This window comes from Lepisosteus platostomus, chromosome 16, assembly GCF_059453375.1.
Source record: "Lepisosteus platostomus isolate fLepPlt1 chromosome 16, fLepPlt1.hap1, whole genome shotgun sequence".
In the NCBI taxonomy this organism is placed as follows: domain Eukaryota; kingdom Metazoa; phylum Chordata; class Actinopteri; order Semionotiformes; family Lepisosteidae; genus Lepisosteus; species Lepisosteus platostomus.
Genome location: NC_142626.1, coordinates 15,037,589 through 15,057,913, shown reverse-complemented (window position 1 = coordinate 15,057,913; position 20,325 = coordinate 15,037,589). Strand labels below are relative to the sequence as shown.

At 35.7% G+C, this 20,325-nt stretch overlaps 1 protein-coding gene and 1 gene segment (V, D, J or C); both read left to right on the top strand.

Annotated features, from left to right (window-relative positions):
* The window catches only part of LOC148646937 (Ig kappa chain V region K29-213-like), a 619,354-nt gene that overhangs the window by 154,789 nt on the left and 444,240 nt on the right, over positions 1–20,325 (top strand).
* Positions 5,303–14,572, top strand: LOC148646944 (cytosolic phospholipase A2 gamma-like). Its single transcript, XM_088609029.1, has 5 exons — positions 5,303–5,729; positions 10,232–10,345; positions 10,713–10,867; positions 11,318–11,486; positions 12,821–14,572. Exons 1-5 carry the CDS (start codon positions 5,585–5,587, stop codon positions 12,988–12,990), a joined length of 753 nt encoding a protein of 250 aa, XP_088465155.1. The 5' UTR covers positions 5,303–5,584; the 3' UTR covers positions 12,991–14,572.

The window sequence follows — 20,325 nt, the reverse complement described above, 5'->3', positions numbered from 1 at the left end:
CTTAATGTATATTTGAACAATGAAAATATATTTTTACAAGATTTTACATTAAGCACTTAAAATTAATATGGTTAATAATAGTAAACTGTAACATGCTGTAACAAGATCGGTTAAACTGCGAAGAAAATGCTTTCAGAGAAAATGTATCAGGTGTGAAGAACATAGATCTCCAATGCAATTTCAACCAAACCTGTTCCCACACACCCTGCCCCCACTACCATTAGAATATACACAAACATTTTAGCGTTTCATTCTGAGCAGAAGACCCTCACACCTGAAGAGTGCTGGCTGTGACGAATTAAACCGGTTTTACAGGTTTCAATCACAGACCATGTGACATGGGACTCAGTAAACTAACACACAGAGCTACTGGATTTGATAATACCTAACCAAAATCCGCAATATGGAAACAGAACCTGTGTAATTGTTGATAGATGATGTACTCATAACATTTTTTCAAGACGAACTACAACATTTAAAAAATGACTTGTATGTACTTGATATCTCTAATCAATCCACGGGTTCCAGCACAAAACGAAACTAAAACGCATACCGTTTCACGCTTCTTATTAGTTGCTCAAAAGTAATTTGACCGTATGAAAAGCATAATACAGTGCCTTGCGAAAGTATTCGTCCCCCTTGAACTTTTCAACCTTTTGCCACATTTCAGGCTTCAAACATAAAGATATAAATTTTTTATTTTATGTGAAGAATCACCAACAAGTGGGACACAATTGTGAAGTGGAACGAAATCTATTGGATTTTTGAAACTTTTTTAACTAATAAAAAAATGAAAAGTGGGGCGTGCAAAATTATTCGTCCCCTTTACTTTCAGTGCAGCAAACTCACTCCAGAAGTTCAGCGAGGATCTCTGAATGATCCAATGTTGTCCTAAATGACTGATGGTGATAAATAGAATCCACCTGTGTGTAATCAAGTCTCTGTATAAATGCACCTGCTCTGTGATAGTCTCAAGGTTCTGTTGAAAGCGCAGAGAGCATCATGAAGACCAAGGAACACACCAGGCAGGTCCGTAATACTGTTGTGGAGAAATTTAAAGCCAGATTTGGATACAAAAAGATTTCCCAAGCTTCAAACATCCCAAGGAGCACTGTGCAAGCGATCATCTTGAAATGGAAGGAGTATCAGACCACTGCAAATCTACCAAGACCTGGCCGTCCCTCTAAACTTTCAGCTCAGACAAGGAGAAGACTGATCAGAGATGCAGCCAAGAGGCCCATGATCACTCTGGATGAACTGCAGAGAACTACAGCTGAGGTGGGAGAGTCTGTCCATAGGACAACAATCAGTCTTACACTGCACAAATCTGGCCTTTATGGAAGAGTGGCAAGAAGAAAGCCATTTCTCAAAGATATCCATAAAAAGTCTCATCTAAAGTTTGCCACAAGCCACCTGGGAGACACCCCAAACATGTGGAAGAAGGTGCTCTGGTCAGATGAAACCAAAATCGAACTTTTTGGCCACAATGCAAAACGATATGTTTGGCGTAAAAGCAACACAGCTCATCACCCTCAACACACCATCCCCACTGTCAAACATGGTGGTGGCAGCATCATGGTTTGGGCCTGCTTTTCTTCAGCAGGGACAGGGAAGATGGTTAAAATTGAGGGGAAGATGGATGCAGCCAAATACAGGACCATTCTGGATGAAAACCTGTTGGAGTCTGCAAAAGACCTGAAACTGGGACGGAGATTTATCTTCCAACAAGACAATGATCCCAAACATACAGCAAAATCTACAAAGGAATGGTTCACAAATAAACGTATCCAGGTGTTTGAATGGCCAAGTCAAAGTCCAGACCTGAATCCAATCGAGAATCTGTGGAAAGAGCTGAAAACTGCTGTTCACAAACGCTCTCCATCCAACCTCACTGAGCTCGAGCTGTTTTGCAAGGAAGAATGGGCAAGAATTTCAGTCTCTCGATGTGCAAAACTGATAGAGACATACCCCAAGCAACTTGCAGCTGTAATCGCAGCAAAAGGTGGCTCTACAAAGTATTAACGCAAGGGGGCCGAATAATTTTGCACGCCCCACTTTTCATTTTTTTATTAGTTAAAAAAGTTTCAAAAATCCAATAGATTTCGTTCCACTTCACAATTGTGTCCCACTTGTTGGTGATTCTTCACATAAAATAAAAAATTTATATCTTTATGTTTGAAGCCTGAAATGTGGCAAAAGGTTGAAAAGTTCAAGGGGGCCGAATACTTTCGCAAGGCACTGTATATGAAGTCAACAGCCCTGGCAGGTTATACCAACAAATCATAAGAGTTTTCTGAAGTCTGAACTTTTCTGAAGAAAAATATTATTTTTAAACTAAAAAACAATAAATCCTTCTGTCTCCTGGTAAAACTCAATAATTCCTTCCTGGTTTCTCTCACGCTACACAATATAAAAGATAACAGTGTGCCTTCTGTCACGATCGTTACTCCTCCTCTTAAGGGCGCTCCAGCCCTTCCTCGTTCCGTCCCATTCCCCACACCTGTTTCTTATTCGAGCTCCTCTTTAGTTCCACCTTTAAAGCCAGACGCAGGCGATTGCCCAGGGCTTCTCATTGAATCCCGTTTTGTGAGAGCCCGGGGTCTTGCCGCGTCTGGCTCCGTTATGGATTTAGTTTCCTGTTCCTGATTCCTTGTCCCGCCAGTCCCGACCCGGTTCTGGTTTTTAACTACTTTGGATGGATCCCCTGGTCTTGGACTTTGCCTTCCGTTTTGGATTTCCTTTTTGGATTTATGCTTGGATTGTTTGCCCCGGACTCACTTCCCCCGGACACCAGCTCACCTTGGACATGCCCCCCTGTCTCCTGACCGACTCCTGCATGATATTTTTCCCTATTGTTTCTTCACCTTTCGGATCGTGTCATCCGCATAGGGCCCGGAAAGAACTGTTCCTGACACCATCTCCTCCTTAAATACCTGAGGCAGATGATTTCCTCCATTGTGTCCAAACTCCTTAATTTCTTTTTCTTTTCCATTCAACCAAGGGCTGTTTGGGAATTAGAGATTCATATCCTTCAAACTAGCCATGCATACTACCATATACTTTAATTTTATAAAGGGTATAAACAATTTCTATGGACCTCCAACCAGGATGTTACAGTTCTCATTTTCAGTACATTTTTCATATACTCAACAACTACAACAAAAGTTGGACAAGGTATCACATTAAAACAACAATAATATTAATTTTATCTATTAACTAACAATAATAATACCATTTAATATTAGAAAAATAGACACACAAGAGTGGCCTCAGTGCCTTCAAAATGGGTTTAGAGAATAGCAGGGATTTAGGGATGAAAGAGTTTTTCTAGTTCTGGTACCCTTTCTCACTTCACTCTTCTTCTGCTCTTCCTCCTTTTCTCCGTGTCTCTTCCCTTCACAGGGGTCTGGTGTGAGATTACCCGCCATGAAGTGGGGTACTCTGGGTATGGAGCCTTTGTGGAAACACCATTCTTTGGGAGCCGTTTTGCAGGAGGGAATGTTGAGGAGCTAAGAGATGAGTTGGACATCCTGTACTTGCAAGGTCTTTCTTCATCTTTGTTGTTACACTATAGATGAAGAAAAAACTCCACTTGGATGCCAAAGCCTTTGATACACACAAAAGATTTTTAGGCCAATGGAGGAACTTTACCATATATTACTATTGGACTTCAGTTTATTGTGTTGGGCTTTTACATAATGTTTGGTAATGGTGATAAGATATACCTTGTGTTACATTTGCATTAGGAAATTAGGGAAATTAATAATTTTATAAGGATGGCTGTTCCCAGGTACTCCTAAGTTATCTTGAATGGAAGAGGTGCCCATGGTGACTCCACTAACCGCTGACCACATAATCTATGTAAACTTTTGGTTCACAGAGAAGGGTTTCCCAACTCCCATTGCAGAAAAACAACGGAAACAAAACTCATCCTGAAACTAGGTTCACACCTCCCCCTTTCTTTCAATGACTGACTTGTTTTCAAGTAATCTTCTCTATTCTCATGCTGGTTTTGACTTCACACCTTTCTTCACCCCTCTCCACTTTGCGCTTTCTGAGTGGCCTCTCTGCCTCTCTGCCCCCCCTTCCTCCTCTCCTCTACCAGCTTTTGTTCTTCTGTGCTATTTAATCTTTGCTGTCTGCCCTGTCTTTCTCACACCTGAAGAAGAATTCACAGCCGGAACATTGTGTTTTCTCTCTTCTCTTTTCAGCATGGAATAAACCTATTACTTGTTCCTTTGCAATTTAGGTTAAAACAACTATCCTTTTTCTGTCTCAGAAACGGCCTTGTTCATAATACCAGCCTTGTATTAACTGCTGGTAAAAAGAAAATGGCTTTGACTGAGTGAGGATTTCCACTTTTACTTATTGGGTTAAAACAGGGACCATCAGCACGGTCTGTTTGGCATGTAGGCTTCTATATATCAGGAACCATATATGTGCAGATTTTCCAGCTCCGCTACAAGAAGTGATCTATTACACACAGGTAGTGAATTAAATAGTCTGATTGTTTCCATGCTGTGATTAAGTGACCTCAAACCATTTTCATTTCTCTCTCTCTGCTTTTTACTATTTCCTCAGGACTGTGTGGCAGTTGCTTCGCTGACTTCCAGTACATTATAGGTATAATTTTAATATCTTGTAAGTAATGAATGTGCTGTATGCTCTCCCAATCTGCATCTACAGATGCACCCATTCAGAATGTGCAAGGTATGACAAAAGTACAGTGCAACAGCTTTTTAGTTTTCCAAATAATCTAATATAGGACTGCAGCACTCAGTAGAATCCTTAATATACTGTGGGTCTGCATGTGTTCTTCACAGTTCATCGTATTTTAATAATAAAAATCAAATGTGTATTAACCCATTAGTGCTTTCCTGAGCTATTCATACTGTACAATAATACTAATTCGTAACATAATTTTCTATTTAATGCAATGTAATTGTGAATAAGTAGTAATGTATTATTTATTATTAATACTGTGTATAATGAGAATTTTATTTTAGATTTTGTCTTAACTATATTATATATTGGTTTTAAAAACTTTGTATTAAAAGCAAATAAGCATAGAAAACAGGAGCAGTTGGACAATGACTTTAACTATGCTTAATTAAAAGTATTTTAAGACTGAGGCAGTAAGTGAGCCAGACAGTAGGTAAGAGAGAGAAAGAGAAAGAGAAAGAGCAGTGGCTGGGAATTGAACCCAGGTCAGAGGCATAGCAGGTGAGGACTCCACCACTTAACCAAAACATCACCTTGCTTTACAAACTAAATTAAAAATTACAAGTGTTTCATTTTCCATTACATTGTAAATAAGCCTTATATATAGTATATAAATATAGATTGTATAACCAACACACAATTAAAATGTACTGGAACAAGTAATAGGTTGATTCCATGCTGAAAAAAAGAAGAAAGAGAACACAACGTTTTGGCCGTGGAGCCTTCTTCAGGTGACACCTGAAGAAGGCTCCATGGCCGAAATGTTGTTCTCTTTCTTCTTTTTTTCAGCATTGAATCAACCTATTACTTGTTCCTTTGCAGCCTACGCATGCTTATGCAGCTACCCACCTGAACTATTAAAATGTACTGTTATGTACTGTACTTAGAAAACCTTAAACTGTTTAAGCATTTGTCTGATTTTTATGTTGCAGAATGGATTTGCAATCAGTTGTTAAAAGGGAACACCGAAGAGACTAAACAAAAGAAAGATATGAAGGCCATTCAGGGTGAGTTTTTGAACCTGGGAAGTATAGAACAATTTGAAGAATTACAGCCAAACTAAAAGGTCATCCTCACCTAAATTAACACAAGATACATTTATTAAACATATACATATACAAAACATATACCAGTCTGCCTGAATACAGGCAGCAGACCTCACTGTGAGGGTTATCAAAATACAAGGTATATAATCCCGAAGAGATGCAAACACAAAGAGATACACAACAGAGAATATATTTCAATATATCGTTCGGCTATACCATATCTAATCAGTGTCATTACCCACTGTTAGACTAGACTCGAAAGTAAATACATTACTTATGAATTAAATTGATAACAACTTGTGTTGAGGTAACAATTAAATTCTCAAGACACAACATAGAACATGGGGTTTACTTATCCACTGTGTATGGATTTGGATTTCCTGGCACGAACACCAAAACCAGCTGACAGGCTCTGTTGCAAACTCTGTCCCAGCAGTCATCCAATAGGCGTCGTCTCGGCCTCGCAGGTCATTCTATTGCACGGGAAGAAAACTGGTTCGTTCCCGGTCCAGCGCTGCTTCTGAATAAGCTATTCAGGTTGTCGATGAGGGTCCAACTGTAGGCTGCCGTTAATCAAGCAGAGCATTCACGTTGGTCGTTGCAGAATTCTGAGTACGTCCGGGATCCTCGGCCTCGCGCTTAGAACAAAGTCCAAGTCCCAGTGCAGACAACACCGGTTGTCACGTGATTGTCTCTGAGGGTGCGCGAAAATGGCCAAGGAGAGCCCCGACCTGAGCTTGTGCTACCTTTTTGACCAAGACACAGATGTGTGATGATTGGTTGAGAGTTTGGCGGGCATTGGAGACCCACGTGGTGTTACCACGCCCTGCCAGTCCCTGATTGGTTGACCAAAGTGAGAGATGAGTCACTTACTCCTGACACTTAGGAATGCAGTCCAGATTTCCTCTGGAACTCCCTAGACAGATAGGCGCCAGGGATGACCATTGATCATTAGCTAAGTGCATCCCCGTTTGGGAGTTGTTCCTTATCAAAAGAAAACACCTTAAATCGGCCTGCATGAATAACTTCTCTGTGGCTGCACAGAGAGAGATGGGGCCTCATTTAGGAAAGCACAGCAACGCTTAATTCTATCTTATTAACAAGCATTGCCACTACAATGTAATGAGATAAACTTTTAATTGCAGATGAACATCATTATTTATTGGATGTGAAGGTACTTCTTAAAAATTCTGAGAGAGTCAGATTTCACTGTGGATTAAATAAATAGGTTGTTTCTGCAGACCATTGGATTTGAGGTGCTGTATTGAAGATTAGAATGAGAGTCAGTAGGATTTTTTTGGATAGTGTTGTTCATGAGGAGCTTGAGAATGTGATGGAAATGTCTAAGTATAATATACTCTTAGCTATTTGCCTTGCAAAAATATTGAGACCTTTGCACAGATTTCATGGTTTGTTGATTTTAAGCTTGCACCCACAAAACTTTGAAGTAGCAATTAATATTGTAATACTCTGCTTCACAAATTAAAAGCAATAAATGAAAAGAAATAAGTAAATAGTTAATTTTAAAGAAAATAGAAAAGTTTCAGTTTACAGAAAAATTCCACCAGAGCCTCACAACATTGTCCAAAAATACTATTCTTGTGTCTAATTTTTAGTTAAGCAAGATTTGAGCCCAAAAAAAGATTCACTTTTTTTGTATGTCTTTCTCACACACTGCGATTCAGGCACAGAATGGTTAAAAAGAGGTCAGACAGACAGGGAGGAGGGGTGAAACTGTTACCTGTACTGGATAAAGTGGTTGGAAAATAGGTGGATTTACATCAATAAAAAGCTTTCCAATTTTAATGCGATATAGAAGATATTATTCATAATAAATTACCGGTCTGTAAACAGTCTGTAACCATCTGTGGACGGTCTGTAAACTGAAAATATATAGAGCAGCCATGTTGTTTATTGCCTCTTTTTTCACTTGGAAGAACATTCCAATGTTAATGCGACACTGAAGATATTATTAATAACCTTTTAAATCTGAAGCTGTTAACTCTACTTCACACCTCCATATCAAGATCATGGTTTCAAAATAAAAAAAAACCCATCAAACCATAGGTTGGATGACAACGTCCTGATTGTTTCGCAAGGATGTGAAATGTGACAATTTGTTGGAGTTACCATCAAGAGTACAACGCCAATTTCCCACTGCATTCTGGGGAATGTTGTTTGGACCGGAAACCTATATCTTGTCTCCATCTATCACTCTCTCACAATTCATCATGCATGAATGAGTCAAATTAAACTAAAACATGTTTATAAAGAAAGTGGAATTCAGTTGTACTACCAGCTATGTAAATACATATATTTAGATCCTTAAATTAAAATCATTATTAATTTCTTTAGATACGTGTTTCCATATTATATTCCCTATTAATCAAATCCTAAAAGTATGCTTTTGTTTACTGCGATAATGAGCGCAAGTATTCATGGAAAATGGTAATCACTTAACTCACTTAACTTTGAATGTTTTGTGATATTTAGAAATGCCAACAAATTCAATATAGTGTCGATAATATTTATTATCAGAAATAACGACAGTAGTAGCAGTTTGAAAATATTTGTTGTTATCAATAAATGACTTAGCTTCAAACATATTGTGATATTTAGAAATATAAAAAATGTCAATATAGTGTCCATAATATTTGCTATTTTAGTTTTTCAAAGAAACGTTTATTTGTTTCTTTGAAGCAGAATATATCCAAAGAAGGTGTACTACTTTCTTTAGTAGCACATGAATATAATTACATCATTATTAATTTATTTAGATTCGCGATTCCATATTATATTCCCTGTTAATCAAATTTGAAAAGTATGCTTTTGTTTACTGCTATAACGAGTGTATTCACAGAAAAGGTTTAAACATAACTTTTTCCAAAGTATATAAACTTAATACAGTCAGAAAGAGCACGTAAAAACGTTTCCAAAATAAACACATGAATGGAATACTGGTGTGTATTTTTTCTTTAAACTACTAATACCAGTCATATACAGTTTACATAATATGTTTATGTTCCTAAATTAATATTATTTATGAGCATGTTAAAGGCATGGTGAGATTCTCAAAACTTACTTTATATGATTGGAAAAGAATACGTGATCAGATTGACGAAATGCTGTTGTGTTATTTTTTGTCCACTACTATTGCACCATACACCATACCATACCATACCATAGAGGCCATTAATCAAAATGTATAACTTGTCAAAATAATACTGTGTGCCTGAAATAATTTGTATTTGTAAAGCAAATTATTATGATGGCTTTACTATAAATTATTTTTTTATTTTTCTTTGCAGTTTTTGCTGACATTTGACTTTTCACCCATGAAAGTTCTCAGTGTGAGCATTCAAGTTTGGATTTTAAATGTTCACTTTCATAATGCATATATATCAATTTTAATTCAGTAAAATGAAAATGGGATTTCTAGGTACTAATATTACAAAAAAATATGGATAATAAAATTTTAAAAAACTCATACAGAAAAGAAAACAATAATTATTTACAGATTTTTTTCTCTTGGCTATTATGTACACTGTCAAACATTTATGTGAAGCAAAACAGGTAAATATTGTATACAGTATATAAATCCAACAGCAGTACAGTATGAACCAGTCTCAGTGAACTTGACTCTCCAAGGGTAATGTATTTCCTATGCAGTATGATCATTTATCTCCTTCAGATTTTAGTATTTCAGTTCCATTTAGAAATTATGGAATTTTGGTAAGTCATCATGGAATTATTTTTCCCTGAGAACAGAAACACATGGCATGCAATGAAACTAAGCAGCAATTAAACCAACATTGTAGCAATTATGTTTAGCAATTGTAGGAATTTTTAACCTCTTAATCCAATACAAGGTATCAGAGAAGCCAGAACCTACCCTGGCAAGCAACAGGGTCAAGTCAGGATATACCCTGGAAAGCTATATTGCATTGCAGGAAAAACATACTCACATAAGCACCTGTTTTTCCCAGAAGCCAGATGGCTTACCACTACAGTATGTCTTTGGACTTTGGGAGGAAACTTGAACACCTGGCAGAAACCCTCACAAGCACAGGGAGAGCATACAAGCTCCATGCAGAGAGCACCCCAAGTCCAGGATTGAACTCAGGGCCCCGGTACTGAGAGGTTGCAATGTTAACCACCATTGCCACCCTTTTATATATAGCAATTATGTTCTATAAGATACTTTCTACAAATCACATTTAGAATACTGTGTTTCATAAAAAAATGCAATAAATTTACACAGTTTGAAATACTGCAATAACAAATCTTACTTATCAGCATCTTTAATCAAAGGATGTTCATATTCACATTACTGATGTCAATGTGAAAAGCTGGGAACCAAGCTTTTATCATTGAATTCAACTTATTGTATTTCCTTAAGGATTAAATCACGTGTACAGGTAAAAACCAGGTTCTAATGCTGTACTTCCTTTCTATCCCTTCAGATTCACTTGAAAAAATGGACCTAACACCTGATTTGTTCAAGAAAATCTTCGCTCTCATTTTAAGCTGGACATGGGGAACCAAGCACAACTTCCTGTATAAATACCCTGACACAGGTTAGAATATGAACAGCAGTGAAATACATGAAATGGTGATCAAATATTATATAGAAATATAGTATAATGTGTTAATAAAGCAGCATGCGCCGACCAGTTCTCAACATTGGCTTTTCTGATGTTCCTATAGTTATAGTTATAGTACAAGAGTGTTCAGTTGGAGATCAAAGAGACATGCTTATAATTTTTTTAATACTGATGTGAATCATCCTGAAACAACATTGTATAAACAGTGTAATAGAATACATGAAAATGATATTGTTTCTTAAGAAAAGATAAAACACACCTGTTATAAATTACATGATTATTATGAACACAAGTACCAAAGCAATGGCATCAATATTTTTGCCTTTTATTTCCTGTCCAGCAAAAACTCTCCCTGAATATCTGGTCAATAATGAGAAGATCTACTTGGAAGATGCTGCTATTGCCAATGATTGTGGCTACCCATTGGTTTTGAGGAATGACAGGAGAGTTAAGCTCATTCTGTCATTTTATTTTTCTAATGAAGACCCATTTTTGGTAAGACGCTGTATTGGAAATCACAATATTTAGCAGTTCAGTATACTGAAGTCTTATATAGTATATAGGCTCACATGCTTTGCATCAAATCATCTTCTCCCTTAGCCAAGAATGAGATAAACTTATACAGTATGTAACACAATATATTAAAAGTCACCAACCACTTCTCACCTCTTTCAGTGTTGTGCAGTCGTGTATTTCTTAAATGGTTTTATTTTTTTCATGTTCAGAAGTGCAAGAGAAATTATGGCCTAATACAGTGTGACTGAGCATACTTTGATGAAATTATTACTAAACTAAAACAGTACAGACCTTTTGTTATCCTAGCTGGATAGAGCTGTATATCTTCTCTCTGTGCCTTTTCCTCTCTTCTCTTTCCTTAACTCTTGACACACCCCCATCCCCTTCGCAAACCTCTCTGCTGTACTCCTCTCTCTACTTCCATCCCAGACTGTCACTAAGGCAGCTAAATACTGTGAGAAGAACAACATTCCCTTCCCACCCATTCCACCAGTGACTAAGGAGGAGAAGGAGTGTCCCTTAAGCTGCTACGTTTACAGTGCTGATAAAACCCCCACAGTCATGCACTTCCCTCTGTTCAGCAAGGACTCCTGTGAAAGTAAGTGAATCAGACCCTAATCAAACCACTTACCTTGTCATCAGGTTTTCACCTCAGACACCTGGATATTCTGTACATCAGTTGTCAGTAGAAACATCTAATAGGTAATTATGTAATCCAGTGCAAAGAGACCAACAGAAGTAATGTGATCATGGGAAAAAATTATCTATCCAACCATCAATTTTTAATAACTTTACCCATCGTGGCTTAAAATTAGCTGGAGCCTAACCTTGCAGGCACAGGACATAAGGTGTGACTATACCTTTGAAAATGCTAGTCCAATGGTGGGCAGACACGCATTGTATTCAGGGGTAATTCAGAAGTGTCAGTTAACCTGTATAAGAATTGGCTTCTGAAGGTATCCAGTATAGCTTGTTAAAATAATTTGTGGAAACACCAGCATGTAAAGCAACACAGTGGTCTATTTGTGATGAGACTATCTTTGATTCAGACACAGGCAAGCAAAAGCTTAAACAGATTTTTTCTTGAAAAGACAATGTATTTATTGTGATCATAATGATGTGAAGTTATTATCTTATATTTATAACTCTGTAACATTATTCTATAACATGTTTTTGTTCCAGTTTGAGTCAGAGATGCCAGTGCTTGAATTTGTCTTTTTGATTATTGTAATACAAAGCTGCTAGTATGACTAAACAAATGATCAAGTAATAGGTTTATTCCATGCTGTAAAAAAGAAGAAAGAAAACACAACGTTTCGGCCGTGGAGCCTTCTTCAGGTGTGGGTGACATCTGAAGAAGGTTCCACGGCCGAAACGTTGTGTTTACTTTCTTCTTTTATTCAGCATGGAATAAACCAATTACTTGTTCCTTTGCAGCCTATGCATGCTGACGCAGCTACCCACCTAAACAAATTATCTGTTATTAAAATACAGAAGCATATCTCTCCTGCTTTAGCTTCCTCACAATAGATTTGTGTGGATTTTATAATAAAATTGAAAATACTGCTGCTCACCTTTTAGCTCTTTCTTTGGCTCCTGACTACATGGGTTTACTGTTACTTGTCTTTGGACTCTGGTCTCTATTTCAAAATGAGGTCCTATCCTGAGAGATTATGCTTAGTGTTTTGTCCCTCCGAGACTACAAAATGATCCCAGCCTTTATATGAGATTACAGATCAATCGAAACTTTTACATCTGGTCTTTAAACATACCTTTTTATACTAATTTTCTAATTCTTTTAACAACTTGTACTGTTTAATCTTATTAATCTTGATGTTTCTAATGTGTTTTGCTTTTAGTTTGACATATTTAAAGCACTTTAAATTGTCAAGACAAGAATGATTATTCCATCATAATTTTGTCTTCTTTCAGGCAAGGAAAAAATTGTTCAAATGAAGAACATCTACAAAACATTCAACCTGTCATACAATGAAAACGAGCTTGATGATCTTCTGAATTTAGCTAAGAAGAATGTCAGTCTCAACAAAGATAAGATTATCACTGAGATAAAGAAGGCTGTGGGTGCAGAAAGAAAGAAGTGAAACCAATAAAACCTACACAATGAAAGAGCTGGCATTTTAGAGAACATTTTTAATCTGAGGGTTTTTTGTTAAATCAGTAGTTTTATAGACATGGATGCAGTTAGATTGTTCATTGCTTATGATTTAGGCTTCTTATTTGCATATTTTTTAAAACAGCATTTGTGGAGTTGTATTGACAGATACAGATTTAATACACCTTTATATAGAATGTGAAATTAATGATAAACTGATGACCAACATATTAGGATAGATATAATATTTCCCTTGATGCTCCTGATTATATATTTCGAGATACGTGTTGATTTTATCTGAAACCTCTGATGCAGTTTATTGATTTTGTTTTCAAACATAACATCATTTTATTAGCGCTATACAATCTCTTCCATTAGGAATAAGTCTTTTCTTTTCATTTTCAAACAGTATTCTGAATCTGATTATTTTTTAATCTGAAAAGATGCTTTTTGTTAGCCAATGCACCTCTCTGTTCATCATATCTGGTTTAAAAGATTAAAGAATCCTAAATCTATAGTATAGAATTATAAAAAGGTTTTGAAAAAGTGAAGCAACAAAAAGTAGACTTTAGAGGGAATTTGTAAGTGGAGTTCATGAAATTTATGGGACAAAGACAACTCCCACCAATCATCTGTTCACTAGTGTATAAATACTTTATACTTTCCTGTATAATATACCCCCACTGTCAACATCATTGCAGCTTTCTTTCTGTTTTTTTTTTTATAAGACAGGTTGTATCATCTTTCATGATAGTCGGGCTGTTATTCCTCAAGACAAGTGGTTTAAAGCAAAACATGTCCCTAAGGCTCTATTTCCTTTAACTCCTTATTGGGATATATGATGAATTAGAAACATTTTCTAGAACCCCAATTTAAGAAGTTTCAGAAATGACTGGGTGTTAAAATGAGTATTTTATTTGTTGGATCATAATACATTCCTGTGTCTTCATAATATGATTGTTACATCATATCATAATACTGCCTATACTTTAGAAAACTAGAAATCTGTACCATATGATTCAGTACAATACTAAATTGGCAGTGAACTGTAAAAAAGAACATAAATTGGCTGACAATGCACACAGATTGGGTTTTAAAGAACCTGCTGCCTTATCTACAGTATTACAGCTCTTTTCATTTTCAATCCAAGCAAAATACAACATCTTTGTTTCCACACAGTACTTTTAAAGGAGATCCATGGTTAATAGAGAGGAATACAAACACGATACAGTACATACATGAAGCCTGTCAGAGAATGTCAGAAAGTGTTAGAAAATTGTACTCTTCCTTGAATTTGCTACCAGATAAAGAACTCTCCACATCTGCTAACAAGTAAGAGCATTTATTTTTATATGCATTACAAAATTTAACTAGCTTTGTTTTGGAACACATTTGAACATAATTTACCTAAGAAAATGTTTTCTGTTTAAGATTTGGTGAAAAGGAGAAATATAGAGATTGCCATTATGCAATAATTTCATTTCAAATATTATTTTGCAGATTTGCTAATAAGCTTTATTATGTGTAAGCTTTGACTTTTGCTGAGCATGTAATAAAGGCCATCTCTCAAAGCTGACTGTATCTCTTTATGTCTGTGTCAATGTAAGATGCTCATGTCAGGCTTGGTGATGCTCTAGATAAGAAAATAATTTCAAGGTTCTATGATGAGTCTGTTGCAGCTGATTCCCTTTGGATTCGTCTAGAAATCAATAGAGAACACAGGAAAAGCTGTAAGATTAGTCTATAAAAATAATCCATATAGGTAAGAGTAGTCCCCTTGTGAGACCAAGCTAGTCTGATAGATGGCACAGAAAAGGGTCAGAGATAAAGATAAGTGCTTTCCCGTTGACTCAGGGTTAAACATAGGAAAGGTTTATCTACTGTACCACCAGTTCACTGACTCTCTGAGCACGTAATGGACTATTGGGACAGGTGGGGATATAAGGAGGAACTCTGTTAAGGTTAAGACAAAAAGGGAATAAAGACCAGTAGGTAATGGACCATGTGATTGAGACTGTTATGAATTACATCCTCAATCGATCGAACAATGTAGAGCAGTAGTGCTGAGTGTTACAAAAAATATAAACTATTAATATAAAAAAGGAATCAGATCTTTAAAGAGCTACAGCTGCAGCCACTCAGAATGCCAAGGGTGTTGCTACAGTTCACCTTTTTATTTTTTTCAAATAATCTAATGCAGTCCTGCACTACTCTTTAAAACAGATGGCACATGAATTCTTCATGTGCCTTGTGTCCAACATGAAGTTAATCTTATTTTAATAATAAAATGTCAATGTCTTAAAAGCATCCATTAGTACTTTTCTGCACTAGACATACTATACAGTAACACTAACAGATTGTTTTATTTTTTTATTAAATACTATATACACAATTATTAAAAATAAAGAAAACATATTAAAATATATTTATTTAAAGGCAAATAAAAAATAAAACAGTCCAGTAGTGACTTACGGTCATGCACAATATAAATTGTACAATATATTGCAAGACTGCTCTATACAGATGCAGCCATTCAAAACGAGTGGGGTATGCTGCGGTACAACGTGGTGAGCATGTCACATCTAAATGCGTCATATTGCATCATACAGTATCATACAGTATGCAAATTAGATTATGTTAATAGTATCCGGAATCACCTTGTAAAACTGCCAGGTGGAGCTAATAAAGCTTAACCTCTTATGTACAGCATTTAAGCTGTCATCAGAAAACACCCAGTTTCGATTCCCAGTCACTGCTAAGGGACAATCTTTATTCAATTAAGAATTTAAGTAGTATACTCTTTAGACTTTTAACTTTAAACTGTGTATTACAGCATGTTAATCATTATACATTAAAAAGTTGGTATATTTTATGAAAGCAAGATTGCTCAGTTGGACAAAAGTACACAACCTACCACCTTTATCATAAATATTTTAATTATGCAGAAATATTTTATGCATCAAAGTCTTTACCGAAGATATTACTAATAGTATTAATAATGACCGACCTTGGACAAGCTGGAAACTCAAACTATTACCCTGGTCCACATTCTTTGTAACTGTCTTTGTAAATGAAAAGACTTTATTGTTTCATTAACAAAAAGTAACAGCACAGCATTTAGTTGATCCGATCATGCATTTGTTTTCAATCATACAAAGTAACTCTTGACAATTTCAGATTCACCATGCCTTTCACATACTCATAAAAAATATTAATTTAGGAACATAAACATATTACTGTATGTAAACTGTACTGTAAATGGTTGGTCTTGGTAGTTTAAAGAAAAAAATACACACCAGTATTCAATTTCTCCCTAAACATTTTAAGCATCAAACATGATGTCTTACATGTGGTTATTTCGGAAATGTTTTTACGTGCTCCTTCTGACCATATTACTGTACGTTTATATACTTTGTGAAAAGTGATCAGTCTAACCTTTTCTGTGAATACGCTTGTTATCGGAGTAAATAAAAGCATACTTTTATAATTTGATTAATAGGAAATATAATATGGAATCGCATATCTAAAGTAATTAATAACGATATAATTATATTCATGTACTGTTGCAAAAACAGTAGTATAAGACTTTCCATTGACGTGTACTTCTGTTTCACTCTTTAGTGCATAACTGTATCTGTGGCGTCACTTTTGGTCTACTTCACTTTGTCAGGCAGGTCCTATTTAAGTGATTTCTTGATTGAGAACAGGTGTGGCAGTAATCAGGCCTGGGTGTGGCTAGCGAAATTGAACTCAGCTTTCCAAAGATGTGATAAACCACAGTTGATTTATGTTTTAACAGGGGGGGCAATCACTTTTTCACACAGGGCCATGTAGGTTTGGATTTTTTTTCCCTTAATAATAAAAACCTTCATTTAAAAACTGCATTTTGTGTTTACTTGTGTTATCTTTGTCTAATATTTCAATTTGTTTGATGATCTGAAACATTTCAGTGTGACAAACATGCAAAAAAATAAGAAATCAGGAAAGGGGCAAACACTTTTTCACACCACTGTATATTGAATTTGTTGGTCTTCTAAATACCACAAAATGTTCAAAGTTAAATGAGTTAAGTGATTACCATTTTGAATACTTGCGCTCGTTATCGCAGTAAAAGAAACTCAGACTTTTCAGAATCTAATTATTTAAGCAATAAGGCACAAGAGGCCATGCTATATTGTGGATATAGTCACAGTTAAAAGGTGTTGTTAGGCCCGATGTGATGCAGGGGGCCAGCAACCCTTTTAACTGTGACTATATCCACGATATAGTACAAATCTCGAGTGCCTTATTGCTTTTATAAAATGGTCCCCAAATATGCGATTGCTATATAGAATATAAATATAAATTTTAATTTTAAAAATGTAACACGAAAATTAAGCTGTTTACATTTCTCTGCCTGAGAATATAGTCCCTCATTGCTACTCAATGCAGAAACACAGCCACAAGTAACTAGCAAAGAGAGGACATTAGCTAGTCAATATGATAAAGGAATAAATGACTTGTTGTTTGTTTATTTCTTTAGCATATTTATTTGAACATTTCCGTCGATCGTACAAGCACTGAAAACTGTCCAATCCCTAGTGCGTCAGGCATTTTCTTTTTCGCTGCGGGCGTACTCCCACTGGTGCTGGTCCCAGTGCCTTCTAGGATATAACGCCATCAATTTTTTGTTAAAATGTTGTTAAAAAGACAGCAGAAAAAGATACGTGTATCAGATACATGAGAATCCAAGCTTTTTTGTCTACGCTTTCTTATCTACGCTAAGAAGTAGTCTTTAAAATTTCTTTATCACACAGTAAAAAGTCAAAATTCCTGGATGTGCATATATCATAGAATATGACACGGCTTCCAAAGTGTGTCAGCCAATCAGATTTCAGGTCTGGAATTATCCATTTTATAATAGGGAATATAATATGGAATCACGTATCTAAAGAAATCAATAATTATACTAATTTAAGGATCTAAATATCTTAATATATGTATCTGTATAGCTGGTAGTATTACTGTATTCCACTTTCTTTGTAAACACATTTTATTAACACCCGAATCGCAGTGGGTGAGAGACAGAAAAAAGTGGATTCTGTTTTCTGTTGTGGTCTGTAGCTCAAATCCTGCTTAACTAAAAATTAGACACAAGAAGAGTATTATCGAACAATGTTGTGAGGCTCTGGCGGAATTTTTCTGTAAACTGAAGAGTTATAGAGGAGACATGTTGTGTATCGCCTCTTTTTACACTTGTAAAAAAAACATTCCAATGTTAATGCAACACAGAAGATATTATTAATAATGTAGTGCTTTCAGGCTCGTGGTGCATTAGTCGTTAGTGAAAAGATTTAATCATTTAATCTCTTTACTGTGTGCGTTTTAATCCGCTTAGTATTGAATATTTATATGGAATTTTACAACTAAAGGGAAATTTTAGTAGCTGAGCATAAAAAGAAGAGGAGCATAACGCATCTCATGGTTATCTCATGGTCTCACGATATTAATATAGAATCATAAACATATTATGTAAACTGTATATGGCTGGTACTGGTATTTTAAAGAAAAAATACACACCTGTATTCCACTTTCTCTCTAAACATTTAAGCATCAAAGTCTTACATGCAATTATTTTGGAAACATTTTTACATGCTCCTTCTGACCATATTAAGTTTATATACTTTGTGAAAAGTGATAGTCTTTTAACATTTTCTTTGAATTCGCTCATTATTGGCGTAAACAAAAGCAACAGGGAATATAATATGGAATCGCGTATACACTATACACTATACACTATGTTGAGATTTTTATATATTTCTAAATATCACATTAAAGGCTAAGTCATTTATTAATAACAACGAATAATTTCAAGCTGCTACTACTATCGTTATTGCTGATAATAAATATTATCGACACAATTATTGAATTTGTTGGTAATTCTAAATATCACAAAACGCATTTTAAAGACCTCTACTTCAGACCTCAGTGAGATAATTCTCGTTTTGTAAACCTCAGGTTTTTCACCCATGAGTAATTACGCACTAACAAGAAACACTGGGGGAACACTGTGTACACACGTTCACAGCACGAGAAATACTGCTCAATATGGCTTCGTGTGATAACAACCATAGGAAGCAGAATAGCGCAGTCCCCAATTACCCAGACTGTAAGCACGGGAATAAAGCTTTGTTTGGTTTCTGATACCCTTTCTTTATTTCCTGTTCTTATTCAGCAGGAAAATTCATATTCATGTTCAAATCACAGAAGACTGACACAGCTATATTCAGCTAGTGTGTATTGTCAGTTTAGGGTTTTGTAGCATTCCAGTTTCTGTTGTGTTTGTACTTGCAAGAATAGCGACTACAAACATTAAAAAACATATTTGCTTTATACTGTCCAACTAAGCAATATTGCTTTTATAAAATATACCGACTTTTTCATGTTTAATGTGTAAGATGCTGTAATACGGTTTAAAATGATTAAAAGTCTAAACAGTATCAACTTCTCTATATCTATATCTCTATTAATATAACTATCAAGTAGTATTAAATAAATACAGCTTTTTAGTATAGATTACACTTTTCTAAAAATTATTTAAAAAATAAAAATGATTACAATCTAATCTTTCAATGTTTGATCCATAGAGGAGGTACAATACGCTCCTGCTTTGTTAACTGATGGTATGAAAAATAAATCTAAATGGTGAGAAAGCTTAAAGTTAATTAAAATACTTAGAAGACAAAGATAACGATTTACATTATTTACAACTGCATTGTCAGATTGTGAATCAATAAAGGTATTTAAACACGCATTTGTGATTTGACATGTTCCTTGTAACTACACTGCTGTCAATATTGTAGCAATAGACAAAATGAAACACTTTGAGTTCGTAATGTAGGGATTTCTATACATCTTTATCTAGTGGTTTCATTAGTGACAAAAGCTAAACTGACCTGCCTGCCACACACACGTTTCAGGACGGTGACGTCACTGCCTTTCATATGAATCCTTTCATATGGAAACAGTTTTACAATGCGCTTAAGAATCTTAGGAAGATCACAAAACAAGCCTGTTAGCCTGGTTTTTGCCTAAAAAAATCACTCCCGAGAAAGTGAAGTAGCATTAACTAGCAAAGGTAATTCAGGCTTTATGAACTCTAATGATTAATAACCCTAATTAATCTAATCCCAGGTGTGAGTTCATAAAGCCTGAATTATGTACTATGCCTACGTTTGCAAAACACCTGATCATCTACTTGAAAGATTTCAGTGCTTTGTGTATATTCTAATCGCAGTGAGGGCAGGGCGTGTGGTGACAGGTTTAGGCTGAAATTGCATTGGGG